The sequence below is a fragment of the Triticum urartu genome, chromosome 7 (assembly GCF_003073215.2).
Source record: "Triticum urartu cultivar G1812 chromosome 7, Tu2.1, whole genome shotgun sequence".
In the NCBI taxonomy this organism is placed as follows: domain Eukaryota; kingdom Viridiplantae; phylum Streptophyta; class Magnoliopsida; order Poales; family Poaceae; genus Triticum; species Triticum urartu.
The window spans coordinates 326,808,012-326,835,303 of record NC_053028.1 but is presented as its reverse complement, the minus strand read 5'-3'; the positions used below and the strand labels follow the sequence as shown (position 1 = coordinate 326,835,303).

The following is a 27,292-nucleotide window of genomic DNA, read 5'->3' as shown; positions in this document are numbered from 1 at the left end:
AAGAAACCTCAATCCCAAGAAAATAGCAAAGAGGACCAAGATCATACAGAAGAAAATGCTCACTAAGACATGCCTTCACAAAGGCAATGCACTCAGAGTCGTCGCCAGTGATGATCATGCCATCAACATACAGAAAAAGAGTTCGGCCATGAGTTGAAAGGTGGACAAAAAGCGCAGGATCATGAGCACTCGCTGAAAAACCAGCCGCAGTCACCACTGAGTAGAAATGCTCAAACCAGGCATGAGGGACTTGCTTAGAACCATATAGAGAGCAACGAAGATGACATGTCATACCACTAGGAACATAATACCTAGGTGGCGGCTGCATGTATACCTCCTTACGTAACTCACCATTAAGAAATGCATTCTTGCCATCAAGCTAAGAGACAAGACCAGTGACAAACATAAGCCGTAACGAGAAGTGTGCGAACAGTGGTCATGCAGGCCATGTGAGCAGATGTCTCATCGTATTCATGACCATGCCTTTTCTCACAGACCACAATGCGAGCTTTCTAGAGCTCAAGAGAACCATCAGAATGAGTCTTATCCCTATAGACCCACTTACATGTGATGGCACGAACACAGGATGGGAGATGAGATCCCCAAGAGCAGCAATATCCTCTGCTATCGCATGCTACCATTCGGGATGAACAACAACGTCACGATATGCTCAAGAAGAGTTGTGCCAGAAAAACCACAACAATCAATAGGTGAAAGCGGGCGAGTGTAGAAAACATAAGTAGGTTGAGCTGGAGGTGGTGCGTCGCCAGCAGAAAGAGACAGTGTAGTTGAGGGAGATGGCTCATCAGAAGAGGATGGCACATTAGAAGAATCCACAAGACGTGGACGACGAGCATACTCCCTCCGTTCTGAATTACTCGTCGCAGAAATGGATGTATCTAGAACTCTAGATACATCCATTTCTGCGACGAGTAATTCGGAACGGAGGGAGTAGTAAAGAAGAGGACGAGGATCACTGGGGAAGCCTTAAGGGGCGAGTGAGACGAGGTAGCCTCAGGTAACAAACGAGGTGGGGAAGTTGCAAGTGAATACGGCGTGGGGTGTGACGCCCCGGGAACGGCCCTATCCAGAGCACCTCCGCTAGTATCCGCATAGTATCAACCCCAAGATAGCCACGAAACACAATGTACACGTGCCAACGTGCACACTATGTGGGTGGAACGGTCAGTATCACAACACAATTGTTCAACAGGTCTGCAACAGTATACAACAGCTACAATGAGGCAAAATTAACAAATGCAAATGGAGTCGTTCTTCACCAAAGAGATCCCATGGCACTCACATGGGCGTCCATATCTGATTTGCAGCATGGGAATGCAAATGAAACCATCCTTCACCAAAGATATCCCAATTTTGTGATTTTAGCAAATGCCTTAAGAAGGCTAAAGAAAAGCTAATGGCGTCCATATCCTGTCATCCCACTGTCTGAGGAGTAACCATATCTAACGCTGTCCTTCACCAAAGGGACTGCTTGCTCCTAATGTTGCCATCTGATTTGTAGCATCCGAATCAAAAGAATTAATATAGCAAGGTGAGTACTAAACTGTACCCGCAAGACTTACATCAGATCTATACTAAGTATGCAACATTCTCAAGGAAAGGGGTATATGTGGTTTGAGTGGCAAAAAGCACTAGCATTCTGTAGAGGTACGCTACAACTTGCATCTACCAAAGATAAGGAAAGAGAGCGCAATCACACACGAGGAAGCAATCCCAAGGCACTCACACGGTTGACAAGTTTTATTCATTATTAATTGAAGTTTTATTCACATGGTTAGCCGCAGTGACTGACGGGTGGGGCCATGGGCATGGGGAAGAGGTTGGAGGGAGGAGAGTTACCTGGCAGTGGCAAAAGGGAGGAAGAAGGGTTAGGGTTTGGGAGCGCGGAGTGGCTTTATGGGTTGAGGAGGTGCAGCGGGGTGGCTGGTGGCTTACGTCCTCGAGGGGGCTCATGCGAACAGGGTCCAATTAACAAGTTTGGTGGGGTGGGCAGGGCTACGCCTTGGGCTGAGGAAGAGGGAAAAGGTTGTGTCGTGACTATTGGTTAGCTGCGCACATGGGCGATGGCTAGCTCCGCAGTGCCCAGTTGGGTTGTGCCAGAGTGAAAATGGTTGGGTTTAATACAGAAAATAAGAAAGTTGTTCTTTGGAAAATAGTTAGGGGGTCTCAAATGAATTCTAAATGGTCTAAAAATTCAAATGTGGTCTCTTTGGTACTCCCTCCGTCCTAAATTACTTGTCGCAGAAATGGATGTATCTAGATGTATTTATAGTTCTAGATACATCCATTCTTATCCATTTATGTGACAAGTAATTCGGGACGGAGAGAGTATTTATCAAGGCCACACAAAAATAACCAGGGTATTTAGGCAAGGTCTAATTTTTGTTTTGAAAATAGAAGGCAGAATAATACATTTGGAGGTTTGAACTATAGTTAGGTGATAGACTTGGGGTAAAATCATGTAATAATTAGGGTAGCTCCCAAATAATATATGAAGCCTAGGTGCAAAGTTTCAGAGTGAGTCTTGGGGTAAAACATGCAAAGGGGAATGGGTTTAGTTATCCGCCATTTAATAAAATGGAAAAATAATCTAGGGTTTAGGTTTTAATTCAGTATCCAAATTAAATATTTTTAAACCTTAAATTTTTGTGAGGGACAACATTATAAAATGGGACTCTATCCAAATTGTCTAGGGTTTGAGAAGGCATTTTTGACATTTGACAAAATTTAAGGTTTTAGCCTTTTAGGAAAAACCTTGAGGGTTGAATTAATCCTCATCTGAAGTTAAATTAAATTAAAATGATACTCATGAGATGCTAATGAGATGATCATGATGCAAAACCAATTTCTAAAGAAAGTGTTGCTCCTGGACTGTTACATGAGTCTACAGCAGTAGTACATGGGTGATAGGTGTGTGGTAAAAGTGATAAAACAAATGTCCTCAATGGAGGAGGCCGAAGAAGAGGATAGACGTGGATAGAAAAGACGAGACTCATCAAAATTCACATTCCGAGAAATGCTCATCCTATAGCAGACAGGAAGCAACACCGATAGCCCTTGTGCTCATCACTGTAACCTAAGAAAACACACACAACTTATTTAGCAGCCAGTTTGGTGTGTTAATGGGGGGGGGGGAGAAGAATGTAATGGGAGGGGGGGAGGAGAATGTAACAAATGCAACCAAACAAATGAAGCGATGAGTACTCAGGAGAAAGACCCAAAAGGTGCTTAAGAGAAAAATGCCACCATGCAGAGCAAAGGAAGGTTGATCCTGTCTCTAGAAGTTGATGGAGAAGACAAGGTCACAGACACAAACGTAGTCGATGGACTACCGATGAAAGTCGCGAGAGGAGTTGTTGTAGAGCGGCCACCACGATCTGCGGATGTAGAGCAACCATCATTGTCCGTGGAGATCGCTAGAGGTGTTGCTATAGAGCAGGCAACGTCACATGTGGATGAGCTCCAAGTACCGAAGAAAGATGCATGCACGTGACGGCATTAGTGTAGAAACACCGGCAAAAAGGTAGTGGACAGCGAGGATGAGGCGTACCCGAGGACATGGACATTGCACATTTTTTTTACAACAGATTGAATTAGCCTGTGGCTGCCCGAAAATGCACTTAGCTGGAAAACAAAAGTAGCAGCAGGAGAGCCACAGCGTAAGGGCATCTCCAACTCCGTGCATCAAAATGCCGTGAAACATTCGGACAACACGGTCTAGACAATTTGTGCCATCCAATGTCCGCGGATCGGTCTACACGTCCGAATTCCGCCAAACCGCAACCAAAGTTGGGGGAGATTTGGGGGAGTCCGGACGCCCTCCACACCAGACTCCGACACACCCCCCCCCCCCCCCCCCCCCCCCCCCCCCCTCCCCCCCCCCCCCCTCAGAGCCCTTTTTCCCCACTCCGTCCTTGCCCTCTTGCTTTATATCTGTACCCACCAAGACCGCCGCCGCCTTTACACCCCTCTGGCAGCCGCTGAGTTCTTGCCAGACCACTGCTGCTCCACCGAGGCGCCCTCTACTTTGTTTCCGTTGCACTGTCGGATCTGTCTGTAACCTAGGTATCGTCTGCCTCTGCCGTGCCATCCATGGCAGACACCATGCTCGGCAAGTGTTCGGCCTAATGTCAGTGAGAATATTTTTGACCTTCTTAACATGAAGCAAGCACGATAGTGGGGTACTCGGTGACACCATAAACTCTTGCAGTCGATGAGGAAACGTTAATAAAACTACATTTCAGGATGCGTTGTTGGCCACAAAGCGTGGGTTGTAGGCATGAACCAAAAGGTCATGATATTTTGGCAACATGTGTATTCTTGGTTTCATGAGAGCAGTACGTGCGGGTGTAGCCGCCTAGAAGTACGTCTGTGAACCATGCTTTGGCCGGCTACAGATCGGATCGATTGATCTCGGTGACTTGTGCCCTGACCTCTAGTTAGAAAAACATGTCAAAACTGCAGCGGTAACTTGGGCGGCCTGATCCAAGCGGCTAGGAAGCAGTGGCTGGAGGCTGGAGGGTGTGCGGGCGTGCAGACTGAGGAGAGCTGCAGCGGCGGCTGACAGAGGTGGACGGCGGAGACGGGGCTGGATCCTTTTGGCAGGCAGTGATGTCCTGGGATGAGGAGATGGTGAGGCGACATCGAGAGAAAAAAAATATCAATGACAAGTTGCGACGTCTAGGAATAAGAGGTAAACCTTGAGCTCTAATACCATGTTAGGAAATAACAACTCGTATTTCAAAATGATCATAGACTAGTATATATGCGCGTGCATGTGCACAAAGTCTCTTATACAACGGGGAAATACAAAGGGTACACCGTAATTTTATTTTGGTTGAATAGGTTGATGGATACTTTCTACTAGCGTATAGTTCTCCTTTTGTGTAGTTTCAACTTTGTAAATTTTAATTATAGCATTTGTGGCTTTCAACAAATAATCTTACCTATAGTTCCTATAATAAGCTTTTGGAGTGACATCTGATAATTAAATTACTGATTGGCTGATTTTATGACAGTTAATTTACGCAGGATACACCTGCAAGCAAGGGTGGTTCTTTACGCAGTGTATTAGTGACCCTGAACTACGGTATGATATTTCCTTTTTAAAGATTAACATGAGTACTTTTACAATAGGATAGTGATTGCTTTCCTTTGGAAGGCTGAACTTGCTTACCGAAGCGCCTGTTATAGAATCATGTTTGATCATGTGATGTCAGTCCTGAATAGAAAGAAGTGTATATAACCCCTAGACTTTCACGTTTCGGCTACATCACCCCCTCAACTCTAGAACCGGCTACATAATCCTCTCAGCTTTCCAAAACCTGACGGAACACTCCCTGACACTCTGGTAAGTGGTTTTAGACAATGGTTTTGCCAACGTGGCAGCGAGGCCAGGTGTTGAAGCCCCGCCACGTCACCCTCGACAAGCTGACATACCCATCCATCACCAGCTCTGCCATTTTATTGAACACTTCAAGTGTGCCATGCACTGTGCGCCCATAGGAGGCCGACACCCGCGTACATATCAATCAGTCACATGATGGTCATGAGCTAGGCCAGTGGAATGTGTGTCCTCATTTGTTGGATCCATGAGACGGAGCCACGGCAGCTAAAGCCATTGTCGTGCTACGCGGAGGTGCTTCGCATCTTGGTACGGATGTTGGCATGCCCAGCTCTGGTTAGGACCGCGTCACACAACACCGGCTGAGATGCTGACATCGCCCTTCTTCTGCGAGGACATGCCTCGACAGGTTTAGAAATCGCAGCACGCCGTGGAATGCGTGGAGCGCGCCAAGCCTGTTAGAGTATATAGGCATCTCTCTGTATTTGGTAGAATAGGATTTGTAATTCATCTCCTGCCTTATCTCTAGGAGAGCTTCTTGCCCAACAAGCCTTGCACTCTATATAAACTACCCGAGAGGCCTAATACAATGTGCACCGCATCATGCCAATTCTCTCCCCTCTAATCCTCTTACAGAGCCGAAGCTCGTCGGCGAGGTCCACATTTCTAAGGTTGGTAGCAACGACCGGCCGTCGAGCGCCAGTGCACACGAGACGCCGACCCACTAGCAGGGGTAGACGCCATGCCCGACACTCATCTTGTCAGAGGACATCGCGGGTCCTCCGCCACGGACGTGCTCCGTGGAAACAACTAAACTTGAGAAGCCTGAGGTCATCGCTGCCCTTGTCCACCTTCTTTGTTGTCGGCTAGCAATTCCCTGGCCGACACCCAACAGAGACGCCACGAGGAGCCTCCTCGGTGACCCCACGGTGCTGCGCATCGACATCAACGTTGACAACCTCTTCGAGCTGACCACCTTCGTGTTGTGCAACACGAACACCACAAAGAAATAGCGCCTCGAGTACCGCTGTGTGCATCGGTAGTTTGTCAACGCCGCGGACAAGTGCGATGACTACGGGGCGGCACCAACGTCGGCTTCTAGGAAGGTGTTGCGATCGTGGGTGATGCGGAACGAGCCCGGGGAGCCTGGAGCAGAACATGGGTTGTGTGTGTTGTGGCATCGCACTCGACATCGGCTTCTACTACGAGCGGGAGGGGCTGCCAGGTCCTTGCGTGAACGACGACCTGGAGGACGAGAGGGACATGGCGGTAGAGGATGTGATGTGTGTGGCAGAGCAGTATCATGCCACAGGCTGGTGTTCGATTCGTCAGAGGATGCCGCAGCCACCTACCACTTGGATGAGGCCTACCCAAGCGTGCAAGCGGTGTCGCAAGTCGTGATGGTGCGCCTTGAGGAGTAATTCCGCCAGCTGCTGATTCACGGGACGATGACGCTCACCGTGGACGACCTACACGCATGCCTCATCTGTCATCTACAAGCAAGACGCTACCGCAGTCGAACAACGACTGATGTTGCTGCTCGTACGAGGCCAATGCGAGCGAGGGAGAGATGGTCGGGAGAGAAAATAGTTGGTTACGTTACACCGACATATGGGTCCCAGGATGAGCTGCCAATATAAGTCGAGCACTGAACATGGTCAACATGCCACATGGGTGAAGCCACCTTCAAAACCAGCGTTGGGGGTGTTTTGTCTGGTTTTGAAAGGTTGAGGGGGTTATGTACCCTTTTTAGAGTTGAGTGATGTGGTCGAAACGTGAAAGTTTTTTTTTGGGGGGGGGGGGGATGCACTTCTTTCGTCCTAAATACTGTGTGTAGATCCTTTTGATCCTATTGGGACTGGTTGTATAGTTCGTTTACCTCTGTGGCTACCATTTTGCGGCCGAACTCCTACCATAGTTCCTTTCACAGGGGGGATATGCACTTCTTTCATCCTAAATACTGTCTGTAGATCCTTCTGATCCTATTGGAATGGTTGTATAGTTTGTTTACCTTTGTGGCTACCATTTTGCGGCCAAACTCCTACCATAGTTCCTTTCACTTTTGTGCCAACGCTTGGTACTTTGTTATTCCGTTATTGGAATGATAATGGAATATGTCCAGGAGGTCATTGAAAAAAACAAAATCTAGAAATTTGGAGTCACCGTTGATTAAGTGATTATTTTCGTACTTCTACTGTCCTTCTAGAAAATTAAACAATGAGTTGTCCAAAGAGCAACATGTTGAAATAGTTACATATGTGATTTGGGTTCATGGCTTCGAAAAGTTTGCTAGTTTACACAAAGTGCAAGTAGCCAAGAGAGCACCTCGCGCCAAATGTCCCTGGTAAATGGGCAGTCAACAAGAAGGTGTTGCATGGTCTCCGAGGTTTGGCCACTAGACATGCAAGAGGGATTGTGTGGCAGCTCTCTGTGAGCTAGGCACTGCACCTGCGAAACACCGATCTAGACTGGCAGAAGAGAAACTTGAACTTTCGCGGAGCCCATGCCTTCCAAGTTTCCATGCGTTGCATTTGATATAACTATGGAAGGTCGCCCTATAGCATTGAATAGACAACGTATACCCCGGACTTCGTCCATCTCCAAACAAGGCAATCTAGCTTATTCGAAAGGTTGGCTGCTTAGCTAGAGGACACATGCAAGTATGCGAAAGAGTAAAGCTCGGAAGCAAAATTTGCAAAGTAAAGAGTTCAAGAGTTAGAGAGAGAGAGAGAGAGAGATCACAAATGCTGATTTTTCCTGAGGTTTGAGTAGTTCATATCCTACTCATTGGTGAAGGTTCGAACCACAAAGATTCGAAGACCACAAATGACTCAGCAAGATCGCCCACAAATAGCCCGCAAAATGCATATCAACCAATGCCACGATGGCTTATCGACTGGAAAGGCCAAGCCTCACTTGGGGTAGATCTTCACGAATTAAGCGATCTCCAAGCCCTCACAAACATCTTGGCTCCTTCATACCATGAATGAAAGGAGGCACGCACCCTCAAAAAGTAACAAGATAAGATAATCTCCTCTACACTCAAACTGTCATAGGGTCGATCTTTGTATTGGGGGAGATTGGGTGTTTGAATGATCAGCTTGAAATCAAGGGAGGACAGACTGAATCAAAGGTATGGCGTGAATGTTGGTGAAGAATGCCCTTTGAACTCATCAGAAAACTATGGAGGTTTGAGTAGAATGGTGGGATGGGTGGAGGTATATATAGGTTGGATCGGAAATGTGACCGTTGCACACTTATGCACACACCTCGGAAACATCGCAGAGGCACCGACTGAACTGTCGCTTTTGAATAGCTCAAACAGTTCGGCCTGAATTCATTCAGAGGCTCTGATCAGCATTGTCACTGGCGCACTCGCTTCTGGATATCGTTCAAAATATCTGACCAAGGGGAGTTTGAAGGTTTTGACCTATAGTTAGAGGCTTGCACAAAATGATTGGTGGCTCCGACTCGAAATGCGCTAGAGGCTCCTAATGACACTTGGTTACAACTAAGGGTGGATATTGCTATAGTTGTAAACACCAAAGTCCTAAAATAACCACCGTAACCAAGTTATCTCCGCTTAGTTACAACTAAGGCATATCTCGTAACCAACTACCTTTTGAGGAATGAATTATGTCTCGGGGTATTGCTCAAGTTCGGAATGGGTACAATTGGAATTGTATCGGCATACAAATCTAACACCTTCATTTTGACAATTTTACCCTTGCTTACTCCATATTTCATTGAACTTCTTGCTTCTGGGATGCTTTTGAAAATACTTTTTTCCAAGATTTACTTCGGTAAAGCATTTTCTTGCTCAAGTGTAACTTGGCTACGAGGAGAGTTAGGAGAATCAATAGAAACATGCACATTTGAGGACGTGACATGAAAGGGTGTAGCAATAGGTGCAATCACAATGGATAAGGATGCAGATGCATAGTTTGAACCATAAGAAGTCTACTAAGTCGACACATATGGTGTGTATTGAGAAGCTATGAGTTGCTTAACAATATGAGATGTAGTCTTACGTCGAAGATCGTCACTGAGGCAAGGATGACCCACTTCAATTCGTTCAGTTTAGCCAAGCCAGAGCACGTGCAGGATCCATTGGAGGCTAGAGGGGGAGGGGGGGTGAATATACTATTGAAACAAGGGGTCTATGCAAAAACAAGCGTGGAAGCAAAATTCGCAACGAAGGTAAAAAGTTTGGGAGAGAGGTCACAAGCATTGATTTCTCCTGAGGTTGAGATAGTTGGCGCTATCCTACTCCTTGTTGGTGGAGGTGCGAAGCACAAAGGTCTTGGTAGTGTCGCCCACAAAAGGCCAACAAAACGCATGCCCCACCTATACCACCATGGCTAGTCGACCACAAAGGTCAAGCCTCACTCGCGGTAGATCTTCACGAGGTAGGTGATCTCCAAGGCCTCACAGACTTCTTGGCTCTTTCACACCTTGAAGGCTTCCAAGCACACCTAGCTGATCTAGGCGGCACACACCCTCCAAAAGTAACAAGATAAGGTTGCTTGGTGATGAATACCTTTGCTTGTGCTTTGAAAGATAATTTCCTCCACACTCAAACTCTCATAGGACAGATCTTTGGATTTGGAGAGGTCGGGTGTTTGAATGGTAGACTTGAAATCACGTGAGGGGAGAAGATATCAAAGGTATGGCATGAATGTTTGAAGATTGCCCTTTGAACTCAGCACAGACTATGGAGGTGGAGTGGAATTGTAGGATTGGTGGTGGTATATATAGGCTGAACCCACTGAATGATCAGCTCAGACGCACAGAGTGAACTACAGAGTGGTTTCTTTTGAATAGCTCGGAGGGTTCAACCTAAATTCACCAGAAGGCTCCAATCAGCACCGGCACTGGTGCACTCACTTTTGGATACCGTTAGGAATATTTGACCAGGGGAGGGGGGGGGGTCGGAGGTCCTCCCAGCAGTTAGAGGTTGACAACACCAATGTGTTGGAGGCTCCGGATGGCACTTGGTTACGATGGCTATCTCTCTCGAAGGAGTTGGAGGCTTCGAATGGATATGCCTTTGTGGCTGTGAACAATGTCAAAATGTGAGAGATAGTAGGGAAGTAGTTGAGGTGTTTGACTGGTTCTGGAGTTTGATCTCTAAGCACTTAGCAAGAAAAAGTATCAGCACACAAACATGGTCCCCTTTCGATAGTATCAACGTACCTATGGAGTCAATGTGATCTTGTATCACTAAAAGCTACTCCCTCTAAACAAATATATGACGTTTTAGATCACTAGTGACCTAAATCGTCTTATATTTGTTTACAGAGGGAGTATAAAGGATGTCCTTTGTTGAAGTGTATATGTGGATTGCCTAGCCCTTTTCATCAGTTTAGGCTTTTGGTTGCGTTGGCTAGCGAATGAAGCTTAACATGGTATCAGAGCATCTCCAGCCGTTCAGCCCCCCAGGCCGCTGAAAAAGAGCGCCCTGGGGGCGAACCGGCGCTAGATCGGCCCCTGGGGGCGACCTAGCTCCCAGCCACGCCCCCAGGCGCCCCCAACCCACAGCAAATTCAAACGTAGTATTCCCGCTCACAAAATAGACGCCACAAATCAGCCGATCATGCGGCCACAGTTCGGCAATCGAATAAAAAGTTTGGCGTTCAAAAAGAAAGGAGGCGTGTGCAACGCATCAGACGACGAGGTCGGTCTCCGGCGTAGGCGGAGTCGGCGTGCACGGGCTTGGCGGGATCGGAGCTTCTTCTGCGCCGGGCGGCGTCGGCGTGGCTTCTGTGCTGGACGGCATCGGCGTGGCTTCTGTGCCGCGGGGAGTCGTGGAGGCATCATCGCTCGGGCTTGGCCGCGTCGGCGTCGGCGTTGGAGCTGGCGGCGCCGTCGACGGCAGCTAGTTCAGGATGAGACCATGCTCCGCCAAGTACCACGTCTTGACCGCCTCGTCGTTGCTCTGGAGCATGTCCACCCCGCCCAACAGGAAAGCCAGGTCGGTGTTCCTCTTCTTCGCGGCGACGTTGGTCCGGAGTAGGTCGAGCTTGACGGCGCTGCTCGTCATCAACGCCGACCACCGCGCCTTGGTCTTCTCTTCACGCAGGACGGCCCGGGCCTGTGCGTCGGCGAGGCAATGCTCGATGGACTCCTACATACGCGCGGTAGCCGCGTCGACGTGTTCCGCCTTCTTGGCCCCTTTGTTACCATCCGGTCGGCCCTCTGATGCGTCCGGGGTCGGCGCGTTCGGCTTGTAGGTCTCCTTGGCCTTATCGAGGGTACGCCAGACTTCCGTCCACTTCTTGCACTTGTCAATGCGCTTGTAAACGTGGAGGTACTTGAACTCTTGGTCGCGGTTGCCTAGGCGATACAAGGCGAACATGTGCACCAGCTGCGCGGAGGAACAAACAGTTGGCGGGCGCGAACGGCGAATAGAAGTGGGAGACCGGCGTGCCGTACCTGATCCTCGACGTTGGCGCCGCTCTCCGGGTGAGCCGTGATCTCCTCGACGATCCCATGCCATTTGTTGCACGCCGCCTGGATGAGCCCCCAATGGTTCGCCATTGCCTTCGCCCCTCGCTGCATGTAGACACCTTTAAAGTAGGGGTCGACGAGCTTGCGCTCGTCGAACTCGGCCTTGATGCGCTCCCAGTACGTCTCGATGCTCTGGTTCGTGCCGGTGGTCGGGTTGAGGCAGACGACTTTCCATGCTTCGGCGAGGCATTCCTGTTCCTTGGACGTCCACTTAATGCGCGGCTCGCCGGTCCTGGTCGCCCCCTTCTTCTTGTGCCTCCTCGCCGGGACAGTCGCTGGCTCCTCCTCCTCGTGCTCCTCCTCGCCGTACTCGAGCTCGCCGTCCATGCCGCCGGTGAGGTCCACCGTGTCGTCCTAGGTAGTGAACCCGGAGGACGCGGCGGCCGCGGCCGAGCCTGCCGCGATGATGTCGTCCATGTCGGCGTCGGTCTCGTCGGTGTCGCCGAGGTGCGACGTGGAAGCTTGTGAGAAGGGCAGCGCACCACGGCGGAGAGGGGGCGTCGGGGAGCACGCGTAAGCCGGCGGCAAGTAGTTGTATGGAGGGTACTGCACGCCGGCGAAGGCGGGCGAGGGCGTACGCTGGGTTGGGTGTCCATGGGGGAAGGTGACGTTGGGGTTGAACCCACCGTGCGCATCCCCGTCGGCGTAGCCCGGCGACGGCGTGCATCCCCATGGTTGCGGTGACGACGAGAAGCCGGACGGAGAGCCGACGCTTTGCTGGCTCCAGGGTACATACTGGGTGTGGCCGCCTGGTGGATTCATCATCCCCAAGCGAGTCGCCTCGGCCTTGGCTTGGTCCGCCGCAGCCGCCGCGGCACGCGCCGCGTTGTCATGGGCCTTCTTGGCGATCGCCCTGTTCCGCCTGTCGGCGGTGACGGCCTCCCGTCGCTGAACTTCCGCCCTCCACTCGGCGCTTGTCATGCCCGGTGGCTTGGACAGCGGCGCCCTCGGCTTCCTCTGCTTCGGCTGGGCGATGGAGGCGGTCGCAGTGGTCGCAGAGCGGGGGATCACGTACTTCTTCGGCGGCATGGCGGCGGCTGGGAGGCGAGCGGGAGGGAGATTGGCGGGAGGAAAGGAGGGAAGTGGGGGGCGAGGGCGGGAAGAAACGGCGGGAAGAGGCTCTCGTCTCGCCGACGGAGCGGCCCCACGCCCCTTTTCGCTTGTGCCGGCGCCCCCAGGTGTGCCCCAGCGCGCCGGGTTCGGCCTGGGTCCGCCGGCACCAGTTTCGGCCCGAGCCGGCGAAGAACGGGCTATTGGGGGCGCGACTGGGCCGAATTATGGGCGCCGGCGTGGCAAAAACGCCTGGGGAGGGCCTGTTGGGGCCGCGGCTGGAGATGCTCTCAGAGCACAAGGTCTTGAGTTCAGATCCTGGCTTTGAGTCTATCCACATGTCGTGCAGGTGAGAGGGGGTGCTGAAGTGTATATGTGGATTGCCTAGCCCTTTCCATCAGTTCGGACTTTTGTTTGCATTGGCTAGTGCGTGAAGTTTAACATCCTTAACCTTGCCAACACTTGATCTTGAAATTTTTTGGGGTCAACAACTATCTTCCAACTTGCATCTTTTGAGACTATCATGAAAAACAGGTGTAAACAATAGGCCCTTTAATCAAGTTGTCATATATCATTTTTTTTACTATTTACTGTAGATCAACAGCCCTACATTCTTTTATTCCAGAAATTTTTGCCCAGACCTGTTTAAATCCACTCTCACTGGGAGCGGGTTTAAACAGGTCTGGGCAAAGGATGCAATTTCAAAAAGCCAACGAGGATTTTGTCGATCCAGGCTCCGTTCTCAAGCCCCTGGACCACAGTGCGGACTTTGCATCGATGCTTAGGGACCTGGCGAGGATGTCAGATGTGATCTCAGCCACATCACAACCGCTGAGCCAACAGTTAGACCAAAACCGGCACGACTGGGCCAAGTTCTGTTGAAGTGGAGGCTTGAAATAGGACAAGCTCAAAGGTTGAGGCTTCGATGTCGCGCCCAAACCAGCAGTAACTGATCGGTTGAGTTTAGAGTTTAGATGCCCAGAACCATAGGTTTATCAGTTCCCACTGCTCTGATTTTGTGTACTGTTATTATTGAGTTTGATATGTCTATGTTACTCATTCTTAACTACGAAATTTTCTCTAAGCTAGAATATAGAAGTAAATAGGGGTCCATATAATTAATGCTCAGACTAGAGAAATACTGTGCGGGAGGCCTCTCATTCTGTATGTTCTTTGTTATATCAGGGGACTGACAAACATTATCCGTTTATCAATAAAGAAGATGGACAGTTCTGAGTGGGAGCACATCCCTGTACCATCAAGGCAAGTTGGCAAATTCTTGGTATTAGTGGAATAGTTCTGATCTGCACATTTGAAATTGACGTAGCATTTAGTTATTGGAAGCATTGGGTCCATCACATCAAAAGATAACATAAGTTCCTCTTCTCCTTTTTTTTTAAACATGATTGTGTCATGAATTGATGTGGGATATCTGAGACTACTATGGACACATACTAAATAATGCAGTGTCAGGGTAGCTAGATATCACTCTCCGCACAAATATACATCATGTAATTACTAAACAGAAAAATGCTGTGATGCAGTGTAAGGGCTATTGTTGCGTTAAACCTTCACAACTATGCGAGTGGAAGGAACCCATGGGGAAATTTGAAGCCTGAATACTTGGAAAAGGTGCTATGAATACATTGATGTGATTATTTATTGTTTTTCCTGTTTACAAACATTTCATCCCAAGGAAGCTGGAGCACTGTCTATTCATTGAGAATAATATAATTATTCTTTATATATTTGTTTATGTCTAGAAAGGATTTGTCGAAGCCCAATCAGATGATGGCCTTCTTGAAATATTTGGGTTGAAGCAAGGGTGGCATGCATCCCTTGTGATGGTTGAACTTATATCTGCCAAACACATAGCACAGGTATTTGTGTACACAATAATTAGGTTGGGTAGTCATATGAAATGAAGAATATCTATTGTGGTAGCTGTTTACTACCTTTTGTTAATCGCCATAGAAGAATACAGTTTTATGGCATGTATATTACTTAGTGGGACAGTTGAGGAAAAAATAACCTTTAGGTGTATTGGTGACAGGTTAATGCATGGAACATAACTATAAAACTTGCGCACCGACCTTTCATACTCTCTCCAGTCCAAATTAGAGGTTTTTCCCAAGTCAAAGAAGTTTGACCAACTCTATAGAAAAATATGTGTGTTGAAATATTTTCTTATAAACTTGGTCAATGTATATATTTCTAGACTTGGTCAAACTTCAACAAGTTTGACAAAGATAAACCTCGAACTTCAATTAATTTGGAATGGAGTGAGTAAGGTATATTTTTCTATAGACTTGGTCATCAAACTAAAAGGAGTTTGATCTAGGACAAACCTTAAACTTCAATTAGTTTGGAATGGAGGAAGTAATTCATTGCAACATAGAACCCTCATGCCTCTCCCTATGCTCCAATGTGGTGTCGCCTCTCAGTACTCCATATCATATTTTTGTCTCTGTGGCATAGAATTAATGAGGTAAGAGTAGGAAACCGCCTTATATTCTAGATACCATCTTTAACGCAATCCAACAAAGAAATCGTTAAAACTTGAACTCATCATCCAATTTGACGGATCGCCCCCGCGTCGCTCCACACGGGTGACTCGGGCGGTACTGAAACCTTGCCGTCCGGCGGCTCTCTCTTCCCTCTTTCTCTCCCTCGTTGCCTCTGGAGGGGGCCGCCGGCTCATCGTGCAGCCGCCGGTGAAGGGGGCGGCAAGGCCTTCGGCTGCTCCCCTGCCTCGGGCGAGGGCCTGGATATGAGGCGGTGGCTTCGACTGGTGTGGGTGGTGTCCGTCCGCCGGCGGTGGGCGTTCGTCAGCGCAGTTGGCCGGACTTCCTTGACTGCTTGGGTAGCGGGGTCCCGGTGGACGTCCTGGCGTGAGGTGGTTCCCCGTGCCCCTCTCGTCAGATCTGGGGCAGACCATCCTAGCGAGCGGCTCTCCCTATCAGCTGGTCCAGATCTCCGGCATTTGTGCTCGGAGGTGTTGGTGGCGGGCTTGGTGGGTGCCGGGATGGGAGCTTCTCCGGGGGAAACCTCTGGCCGACGGCGGCGGCCACGTCGTCGATGGCGCTCATGTGTCATTCGCCTCCTTGGTGGCGATAGCAAGGTCAACTCCCCTGCTCCCTTCTCCCTCTATGTCGGGTGAAAACCCTAGTTCCTCGTGAATGGGCGGCGGCGGCGCCATGGCGTCGTCACCTCCTTGGTGGCGTTGTCTTGGGCATTTAGATGGAGGGTGTGTGCGGCGAGCGCGGATGGTTCCTGGTGTCGGAGGTGGTGGCGGTGTGGCATTTACCGCGTCGGCGATGGCGGGTCTCGGCGGCATGGCGCAGCGGGGTCTCAGCGATGGACGTGCGCAGGGTGGTGGCATTGTCTGGCTCATGGGGGCGTCGACGGCAGTTGGGGGCGTCGACGGTAGTTGGGCCTGGCAAGGTCAATGCATGGATCTCTCCTGAAGTTGGAACAGCGGAAGATGGCGGTGGCGGATTCTGGAGCGTGCACATGCGATTCGTGTTGAGGATCTGCTAGACCGGCCGGGGATCTCGGCTCGCCGGCGGGCGGCTTAGTGAGGCCACCGGATTAGATGGTGTGCGTTGATGCGTGGTCAGGGCACTTCATCGACCTAGTAGGTGTAGCGACATAGATCGCCAGGAAGGAGGCTTTGGGTTGATCCATGTATTTGATTTTGTCAGATTCTATTGAATAATATAATAAAAATGGTTGTGCGCATCGCTCGATGCAGAGGCCGGGGGTTATCCTCCTTTTTGAAAAAAAACATCCAATTTGACTTACATTGTCTTAATAAGAGTGTGGACCATTGCATTAAATACTTGGTATATTTAAGATACAACCAATTGGATTGGTGGGTATCTAAGTGAGATGGCATACTTATAAGAGACGACCAATGGGACTGACCACAAAACAGATAATATAAAATGGTTAACTTTGAAGGACAAATCAATTCCAAGTCCATTAACTGGAAATATGAGATCACGTTGGTGTGCTACTCTGGTAAGCAAATGAGGAAAATAAAAAGAAAGGGAAGAAAAGATTAAATAAATATTCTGTAAAACTGAAGCAAGAAACGTAAGGTGTCAATGTCAACATTGTAGTGTCCACGTCATGTTATAACTGTTCCAGTTGTTTCAGGCAGCAGCAATCCGGCTAGAGATCAAAGGTGGCCAATGGAGGGATGCATATATGCAAATGGATGGGGAGCCATGGAAGCAACCACTGAGCACCGAGTATTCGACATTCGTTGATATCAAGAGGGTGCCTTACCCATCAATGATCATCAGCGGTGCAGATCGCTAAGAGAGCCGACGATTTTATGCGCTCGCCTAGCTGGACCTGCAAAGAGCAGTTTTCAGCTTCCAGCCCGATGAATTACAAGCTCAATCCTGATCATCCTTGTGCAAAGCCGTAACAATATATGAAGCTGTGGATACATAGAATTTGTATAGCAACGACAGAATGTAGTCATGCCACCGCTTTGATCTGAGTTATGAACTTAATATCATGCGTACTGGATGAAGTTGCTCTTGCAAATTGTTTAGTAATTCGAGGGTGATACCGACAATTTTGTTGTAGTAAAAGTGAGGCTTGAGACAAACTAATTTTTTTGCTAAGTAGGAAACTTTATGGAAACTATTAGGCGATGTGATATATATAACCAACATTACTACGAGGAAGCTCATTTTCGACAAAGGGTGGATTTTATTCACTCAAAATGAAGCATCCGGGATACAAACACATTGAGCATACACCCAGCCTCTGCATAACCAGGATGCACACAGTCAACATCAACATACACACAAAAAACACCAACAAAGAATAAAGTCATACACACAAAAAACGCCAACAAAGAATAAAGTCATACTCAAGCTATGCCTAAGTGAGGGAAAAGAAAGAAAAAAAACTCTGAAACGATCAAAACAACGGTCGATAAACTACATCAACGACCATATCCGCACCAACCATCTCTTGACAGAACAAGCGCATCAAGAAAGTTTCTTCAACAGCAACGCCTTCCTTCAGGAAGGAAACAACGCTTAAACGTCGCCGTCACTGGACCCGATCAACAAAGGACAGACTCTAGGTTTTCACCCTGAAGAACAAGTCCGAGCACATCCGAGCAATGCTTCATCAAAAACATCGCCATCGTCAGGTATAACCAATTCAAGCCAGACCTAGGGTTTTCACTCCGAAATTCGAGACCGGGTACTCGAGAAGCACCATCAAATCGAAGTCATCATGTTGCCGCCATCACTTTCCACGATCTCAGCAGCTACGAGGAAGCTCATATCCTCGTGCATACTCATGCACTAGACTAGAGATCTCATGTTGGTACGTTTTGTTCACTATTTTTGTGGAGTTACTAAAAGTTACTACGTTTGTAACTAAATAGTTAGTTATAGAGGTAGTACTAAACTATATATGTGAGTCATTAGTTACACGACATGAAAACTTGGTTGAAAACGTTTCAGTATTTTTTTTTGGGTCGAAAGTTATCATTTGATACCATAAGAGTTACCCACGTTGTTCATATGTTGTCTGTAACATCATGTGGATTGTCGGACTACTCCTGTGGGTAGTCCATTAAAAAGCAGATTTTGTTGCAAGTGAGGCGGTAGTCACGTGAGGAATTGGTGAAAAAATCTGGCTGTCACTTGTATCATGACTTTTTTCATTGAAGGCCAAAAGAACGTCAACCAAGTGCGCCGCCGGCCTGCCAAGGACAATTTTTTGATTTTCTATCATAATATACAGTCATAGAAGTAATTCAGCGACGCATCCATGACATAGAAATGTACATACTATGACCGAGTTTTATTTTGTTTTACTCAAAATGCCATGGGTGTTTTTTAGGTAATATCACCGGAAGTCACAAAACTTGCGCTCGATATTCAGTTTGATGCTAGACTTTGAAAATAAGGATTTTCAGTCACCTAACTTTGACTCAAGGTGCGCATATGGTCACAAAATGTATATGTAGACGCATTCATGTGTATGACCCCATTTGTTAGTGAGTAATGGTACCCAACCGAAGATATCTTTGCGGAAAACGCCCTTGTATTTTTCTATTCATGAAAAACTCAACCAACGCAATTTTTTTATTTTACAGAAAAGCAAATCAATGTACTTCCAAAATTTCGCCCTTGTATTTTTCTATTCATAAAAAAGCAACCAACACAATTTTTTTATTTTGCAGAAAAGCATACCAATGTACTGCCAAAATTAATACCAAAAACATGTAATGCCCTGGATCTCGATCGGGGAATTGGGTGAGGAAGAGAGAACCAGAGTAGGTGAGGAGGAGAGACTTGGAGGAAGGGAAAGGAAATAATCATTCATCACTCGCTGCCCTGATCTGATCGGTGTCTTGTACATAAGTAGTTGACCCCTCATGGGCTACCCTTACATGGCCTCCGACCCACACACGCACACACTGGCCCAAGGCCGAATCACACTCCATTGCAGTTTAGTTAGCTGAATAATTGAACTGCACTTTTTCAATCCGATGCTGGTGTTGTATCAGCATCAGCAGGCGCGACATTGCCCTTCCCTTGAGATGGAGCTCCTTCCCAGATGCAGGCTGATGGGTAGCGCTGGCGAAGGACGTCGTAGTCTTCCCAAGTGGTGGCTAATGGCGGCATGTTGGCCCATTGAACACGCAGTTGCACGACAGGTGCATCTCCTTTCTTCATCATCCTCCGCTCCAGGATGGCCATGGGTTCCGTTTCTCTACCAGTGAGGTCAGGCACTCGAGGCAACTCTGCGAAGACTGGAGTGTAATCCTGGGTGAAAGGCTTGAGCTGGGAGACATGGAATACCGGGTGGATGCGGCTATCTGGAGGCACCTATAGGCGATAAGACAGTGATCCGATCCGCTCCGTCACTTCGAAAGGGCCGAAGAACTTGTAGGAGAGCTTGCGGCACGGGCGATTGGCGACGGACGATTGCGCGTACGGCTGTAGCTTGAGGAGAACTTGTTCGCCGATGTCGAAGGCACGTTCGGCGCGGTGACGGTCGGCTTGCTTCTTGAAGCGGGCTTGGGCGCGCATGAGCTGGGCGCGCAACATCTCTGTGTGCGCGGTCTAGTCTAGCTCTGGCTGTAACACCCACGATGCGGCTATATCTCCCACGTGTCGGAGCACGACTTAGAGGCATAACCGCATAGTAGGCATGTCGCAAGAGGGGTAATCTTTACACATCCCATGTACTGAATAAGATAGAGATAAAAAGTTGGCTTACAATCGCCACTTCACACAATACATAAAGATAGCATTACATCATCCAGAATACAATTAAGGTCCGACTACGGAACCAAAATAAAGACAACCCCAAATGCATAAGATCCCCGGTCGCCCCAACTGGGCTCCAGTACTGATCGTCTGGAAAGGAAACATAGTAACGTCCTGAATCCTCGTCGAACTCCCACTTGAGTTCGATTGCATCCCCTGGACTGGCATCATCGGCACCTGCATCTGGTTTTGGAAGTAATCTGTGAGTCACGGGGACTCAGCAATCTAACACCCTCGCGATCAAGACTATTTAATCTATAGGTAGGAAGAGGTAGTGAGGTGGAGCTGCAGCAAGCACTAGCATATATGGTGGCTATCTTACGCAAATGAGAGCGAGAAGAGAAGCAAGGCACGGTCGATAAGCTATCATGATCAAGAAGTGATCCTGAACTACTAACGTTCATGCATAACACCAAAACCGTGTTCACTTCCCGGACTCCGCCGGAAAGAGACCGTCATGGCTACACATGCTGTTGATTCATTTTAATTAAGTTAAGTGTCAGGTTTTCTACAACCGGATATTAACAAATTCCCATCTGCCCATAACCGCGGTCACGGCTTTCAAAAGTTCAAAACCTTGCAGGGGTGTCCCAACTTAGCCCATCACAAGCTCTCACGGTCAACGAAGGATATTCCTTCTCCCAGGACGACCCGATCAGACTCGGAATCCCGGTTACAAGACATTTCGACAAAGGTAAAACAAGACCAGCAAAGCCGCCCGATGTGCCGACAAATCCCGATAGGAGTTGCACGTATCTCGTTCTCAGGGCACACCGGATAGGTCAAGCTATGAGTCAAACCAACCCTCTAGTTGCTCCGAGGTGGCCCCACAGGCTGCCCGTTTCGGACCAACACTCAGAGGAGCACTCGCCCAGGGGGGGAGGGGGGTTTAAAATAAAGATGACCCTCGGGCTCGCGAAAACCCAAGGGAAGGTTATAGGTTGTTAGGCAAATGTAAAACCAAGGTTGGGCCTTGCTAGAGGAGTTTTATTCAAGGCGAACTGTCAAGGGGTTCCCATTATAACCCAACCGCGTAAGGAACGCAAAATCAAGGAACATAACACCGGTATGACGGAAACTAGGGCGGCAAGAGTGGAACAAAACACCAGGCATAAGGCTGAGCCTAGATGCATTAAGGTAAACAAGATATAATAATGATATCCCAACAATAAACATGTTCCAACAAGGAACAAATTCCATCTTCACCTGCAACTAGCAATGCTATAAGAGGGGCTGAGCAAAGCGGTAACATAGCCAAACAACGGTTTGCTAGGACAAGGTGGGTTAGAGGCTTGACATGGCAACATGGGAGGCATGATATATCAAGTGGTAGGTATCGCGGCATAACAATAGAGCGAGCAACTAGCAAGCAAAGATAGAAGTGATTTCGGGGGTATGGTCATCTTGCCTGCAAAGTTCTCCAAGTTGACGTAAGCTTGATCCTCGTAAGCGTACTCAATGGGTTCCTTGATCACGTACTCGTCTCCCGGCTCTACCCAAGGCAAGATCACAAGCAAAAGAAACCACAATCAACCACGGTGCAATGCGCAAGCAACATGATGCAAAACATGGCATGATATGCGGGATGTGCTATGCAATGCAAATGCGTGCTCCGGAAGGAAAAGATTGAACCGGGCCTCAACTTGGAAAACCAAGTGCGCTACTGGAAAGATGAGTTGATTTCGGTCGAAATCGATATAAAGATCACCGGAACCGGATGCACGGTTTGCAAATGGCAAGCAAAACAATATGACACTATTCTGCGATTAACAGCACGATGCCATCTAAAATGCCACAAGAAACTAAGATACTGCACTCTAACATAGCAACAAAGCACATGGCAGTGATCTACTCAAGATGCTTGACAAAATATGAACACTGAGCTATGGCTAAATCACACAATAGCAGGTTCAAACAAGCATGGCAAAAGTGCAAAAGATATCAGCTTCACAGACTTAGTGAAAAGACTAACATGTCAGGAATTAATATCAGGAAGCAAAGTTTAGAGCAAGATAACAACATGCTACAGGAACAGGACATAGCAAAGCAAGGCATGGCATGAATCTACTCAAAGCATATAACAAAAGTCCCTTACTGACCATAAGCCAAAAAGGATCAGAAGATATGATAGCACCCATGTAAACATAGCAAGTTTCGCTAACAGATTCAGACTTGGCAGAAAACTGGACATGGCAAAAACAAAGTTACGTAGGCATGTTTGCGAGCTCGATGCACTCAACACAAGGCATTTCATGACAAGCTAAGCATACTCCCAGCAAGAAGACATGATCATGAAGCCAAGCAAAGCAAGAACAAGTTCATAGCATGCATGAATCAACTACAACAACCTTGGCAAAATTGATTAACACGTAAACAATCTGTCAGGAACATTTTATAGCAAAAGTAGAGCAAGATTGAGTCATGCTAGGGCACTTCATAAATTCAAACAAGGGCATGGATGGATAGAGCATAACCATATGTCAAAATCATCCTTACTGAATATATTCAAAAGAAGCATGGATCACTCTGTAGCAACATGAATACATGACATAAAAATGACAACAGGGAAATGACTTAGTGAAATTCTAAGTCCCTGAAATCAGCAACATCACGAGAGCTACTTTGCATGCATGTGCTAGTCACCACATTGATCACAAAAATCCATGGAATAGACCCCTGTAAAGATGGCATGGCATAGCCCAAAACACATGTAGAGCTCAAGTTCATATACAACACACAATAATCATGGCAAAAATGACAAATGCTCAAGATCTAATAAGAATCAGGAACTAACATTTTATAGCACTTTTGCAACAGACATTTGGGCATCAAGATGGACTCAAACAAACATGGTGCAATGGAACAAAATGAAGAGGACATCCTAACGAACATTTTGATATATTGCATGCTCAAAACGGAGCAACAGATGCGGAGTTATGGCATGATGAAATGTGCTCCAGGATGTAAACATAAAAGACTTAGTGGAAAAAGGAAGTCAACCCTAGGGTTTGCACAGATCCAAATCTGGCGCATGTAACGAGGATGGCCGGGGTCTTCTGCGGTGGCCGGAGCTTTGGGAGAAGGCGGCGGTCGCCGGAGTGGATCCGGCGAGGATCCGGCCGGAGAAGTCGCCGGATCCGGCCGGAGACGGGGTTGGCGGCGAGGCGGCGGTCGGGCGCGGTGGTGGTGGCCCGCCGGTGGGCGGGGACGCGGCGGCGCCGCTCGGGTGGCGCGGAGGAGCGCGCGGGGCGACGGCGGCTGGGCCCGCGGGGGCCGGCTGCGGGCTCGCGGGCCGCGCGGTGGCGGAGCAGGCGCGGTGCCACGTGGCGTCGTCTCACTGGTGCGGTGCGGCGGCGGGTTTCGTCCAGCGGCGCGCGGACATGTCCGCCGGGCGAGAGGGGGAGAAGACTAGGGTTTCACCCGAAAATTTCGGAGGGGTGCATATATTTATAGGTAGAGGGAGCTAGGAGTGTCCAAATGAGGTGCGGTTTTCAGCCACGCGATCGTGATCGAACGACCGAGAGGATGGAGGGGGTTTGGATGGGTTCTAGGCCACTTTGGAGGAGTGTTGGGCTGCAACACACACGAGGCCTTTACGGTTCTCCGGTTAATCGTTGGAGTATCAAACAGACTCCAAATGGCACGAAACTTGACAGGCGGTCTACCGGTGGTGTACCAAGGCCGCTTGGCAAATCTTGGTCCAATCTGAGAACATTTAACACCTGCACACGAAAAGAGGCAAAAGGGGCGCCGGAGGACATAGGAGTGTCGGATCGCAAAACGGACAACGAAGAAAATGCTCGGATGCATGAGATGAACACGTATGCAAAATGCGATGCACATGATGACATGATATGAGATGTACGACATGGAAAAATGTAAAATGAAGACAAAACCCAACCACGAGGAAATATCATAACTTAGAGCCGAAAATGGCAATAGTTGGAGTACAAATATGGCAAGTCACATACTGGGCGTTACACTGGCGGTGTCGCGTTGTCTTGCAGGGAGGAGCTCAGCTGCGGTAGGCCACCCAGATTTGGTTCCTTGCCGTATAATGCCTTGAACAGGGAGCAGTTGAGCGAAGAGTGGTGGGCGGAGTTGTACCAGAACTCTACCGCGGGAAGCCACTTGCGCCATTGTAGCGGCGTGTCGTGCACCGCGCACCTCAGGTACATCTCGAGGCACTGGTTGACGCACTCCTGATACGTCTCCAATGTATCTATAATTTTTTATTGTTCCATGATGTTAAATTATCAATCTTGGATGTTTTATTGTAGCGACCCGACCTCAAACGGTCAAGTCTCTGTGCTTCAGTGTCATCCCTGGATCGGTAATGCTGACACACACAGTACTCGAGGATTTATAACAGAGTAGCAATCACACACTTATTACATCGAATGTCTCCAAAGAGAACTTATTACAATAAATATGGCTTAAGGCCATCTAATACGATAACAGCGGAAGGCTTGGAAGATAAAGTGAGTCCATCAACTCCAACGGCATAGCTAAGCTGCACGGCAACGACCTAACGAACCTTACTCCTCGTCTGAAAAGTCTGCAACATAATACGTTGCAGCCCGAAACGGGTCAGCACATGGAATATGCTGGCAAAATAACACAGTAGAGCAAGAACAGAATAATGCTATCACTACATGCATATTTGGCTGGCGGAAAGCTCTATGGTTATAGTTTTTGCGAAAAGCCAATTTTTCCCTACAACAAAGGAATATAATTTATTTTAACTATCATGGTAGTTGAAACATCATTGAGAAGGTTCCTCCAACTCAATCCCAATTAATGTAATTATCAACCCAACATTATTAATTTAGAGTGATGAGATACATAAGATACTCCAAGTACTAGATACTCAAGATTTGTCCATAACCGGGGACACGGCTAACCATGATTAGTTTTTACACTCTGCAGAGGTTTGCACACTTTTCCCCACAAGACTCGATCTCCTTCATTGCATTTCTCGCACTACATGGTGTTTGAGAAACGAATGACCGAGACAGAGTCTTTCCGAAACATTAACTCTCTACTCCGGGCAGACCATACCAAACCTACAATCCCACTACCTGTTGATCCACCTCTTCAAGAGCTTCACGTAACTTACTCAACTATGCTAGAGCCCATAATAGCTTGTGGCTGCACACGGAAGTTTCTAGCATGAATAATCTCAGTTCCCTTTGAGCCTGGGTGGCGGTCCATAGGAAGATCACACGGGTACTCTGGGATTTCCAAAAATACAAGCAACACTGGGTACTCCAGGTGCCTCAATCCATCCAGATGTTTATTTAAGTTGCCACCTTAAGTTGAACCATTAATTAACAATCTCACATCTGTCATGGATTTCACTCACCCAAACCACGTCTACGAGCATAGCATAGCAATATAAGCAACGCCTAGAAGTAACTCCCAAGGGTTTGAATATAACAGGGTAATAGGTTCTATCTCATCAACTACTTCCCAACCCACACGTTAATGACATCCTAACCATGCAATGTTTGAGGATTGGAACTAATGCATAAAAACTGGGTGATAAAGGGGTATGATCAAAGTGTTACTTGCATTGTTGACGATCCGCGTAACCTAGAGTCTCCAAATAACACGCTTCGCACTCCGGGAATTCTATCGCAAACAAACAATAGCATACATAAGAAATCAAGCTAAGAAACACGGGTAAAACTCAAATAAAAGGATTTAATCAGAAAGTTCAACTTAAGAACTCTGGTTTGCAAAAAGAATCAAATCGAACGGAGCAACGAAACTCAAACGGCGAAAGAAACAAGATCCGTTTACTAATCTGGACCTAGGTGAAATTTTTACAGTAGAAAAAACTTGTGCAAGTTGGTGAAGCGGAAAGAGGGCATTGAGACGAAGATCTAGGCGTTTGAATCGCCTGGTTCCGACTAACGAGCGAAAAAATAAACTAGAACGAAAATCCTATCAGAAATCGCGATCAGAAATAATCGCGGATTAATCCGATAAAAGAAAACTGACGAACAGGCTAACGAACGAGCGTTCGTTGTCTGTAACTAACGAGCGAAAACCGTTCATTAAAACGAACATACGGACGAACGTCCGCTAAAAAGAAAAACCGGCAAACCGAAGAAAAAAAACAAACTAGGGTTTTCTTAAAGAAAAACAGGATCAGTTTTCTTTTATTAAAAAAACCGGCGGCTACCTCATCGGTCCGGCGAGACGCGGCGGCGATGGCCGGGCGAGGCAGCGGCGATGCGCGGCAGCGGGCGGGGCTGCGGGCGGCGGGTGGTGGTGGCGGTGGTGGCGGGGGCGGGGTGGGTATATAAGGAGGGGGGTGGTGCCTTGGGGGAAGGGCAAGGCGGCGGCGGAGGAGTCCGGCTCGGACTCATGTCCGAGTCGGCGGCGGCGGCGGCGCGGTCTCCGTGCGGGAAAAGGCGGCGGGGAGTGGGCCGGCGGCTGGGCTTCGGCCCAGCTAGGCCTTGGCGTGTTTTTTTAAATAATTCCGCCGAAACTCAGAAAAATCCTATAAAATAAAATAAAATTCTAAAAATGCCAAAACAAAATTTCCCTGTCTAAATAAAATATTTAGAACGAGATGAGCATTTTCTTGGCCCTAAAATGCAATTTTGAAAAAACGTGCAATTTTTCTAATGCAAACAAAATTGCAATAAAATCCAAATAAAAGCAAAAATTGATTTTCATATTTTTCCTCCAATATTTCATTTATTTTGGAGAATTCATATTATCTCCTCTCATATATTTTAATATGAAATATTTTTGGAGAGAAAAATAATTAAAACCAAAATCCTCGATTTCAAAATTTGATAAAATCAAATTTGAAAACCTGGGAAATCCCCAACTCTCTCCGAGGGTCCTTGAGTTGCTTAGGATTTTGAGGATCATGAGACGAAATGCAATAAAATATGATATGCAAGAATGATCGATGTATAACATTCCAAATTGAATCTCGCCCTCGAGATTCGGGTTGGCTAGAAAATAGGTGTGGGTGGTCTTTGCGAAGATATCCTCTCGTTCCCATGTGGCTTCGTCATCGGTATGGTGG

At 47.9% G+C, this 27,292-nt stretch overlaps 1 protein-coding gene across 2 annotated transcripts in view; it reads left to right on the top strand.

Moving 5' to 3' along the window:
* LOC125519458 (diacylglycerol kinase 4-like) overlaps nucleotides 1-17,628 on the top strand; it is a 35,417-nt gene extending 17,789 nt beyond the window's left edge. Inside the window, exons 8-12 of one of the 2 annotated variants that reach the window (XM_048684261.1) lie at nucleotides 5,040-5,110; nucleotides 14,111-14,188; nucleotides 14,470-14,557; nucleotides 14,689-14,805; nucleotides 17,087-17,628. In XM_048684261.1, coding sequence (XP_048540218.1) covers nucleotides 5,040-5,110; nucleotides 14,111-14,188; nucleotides 14,470-14,557; nucleotides 14,689-14,805; nucleotides 17,087-17,251 — 519 coding nt within the window. In that variant the 3' untranslated portion in view covers nucleotides 17,252-17,628. The remainder of the gene's footprint in view (nucleotides 1-5,039; nucleotides 5,111-14,110; nucleotides 14,189-14,469; nucleotides 14,558-14,688; nucleotides 14,806-17,086) is intronic. The other variant, XM_048684262.1, reaches the window with a different exon arrangement.
* The last annotated feature ends 9,664 nt before the right edge of the window (nucleotides 17,629-27,292 follow it).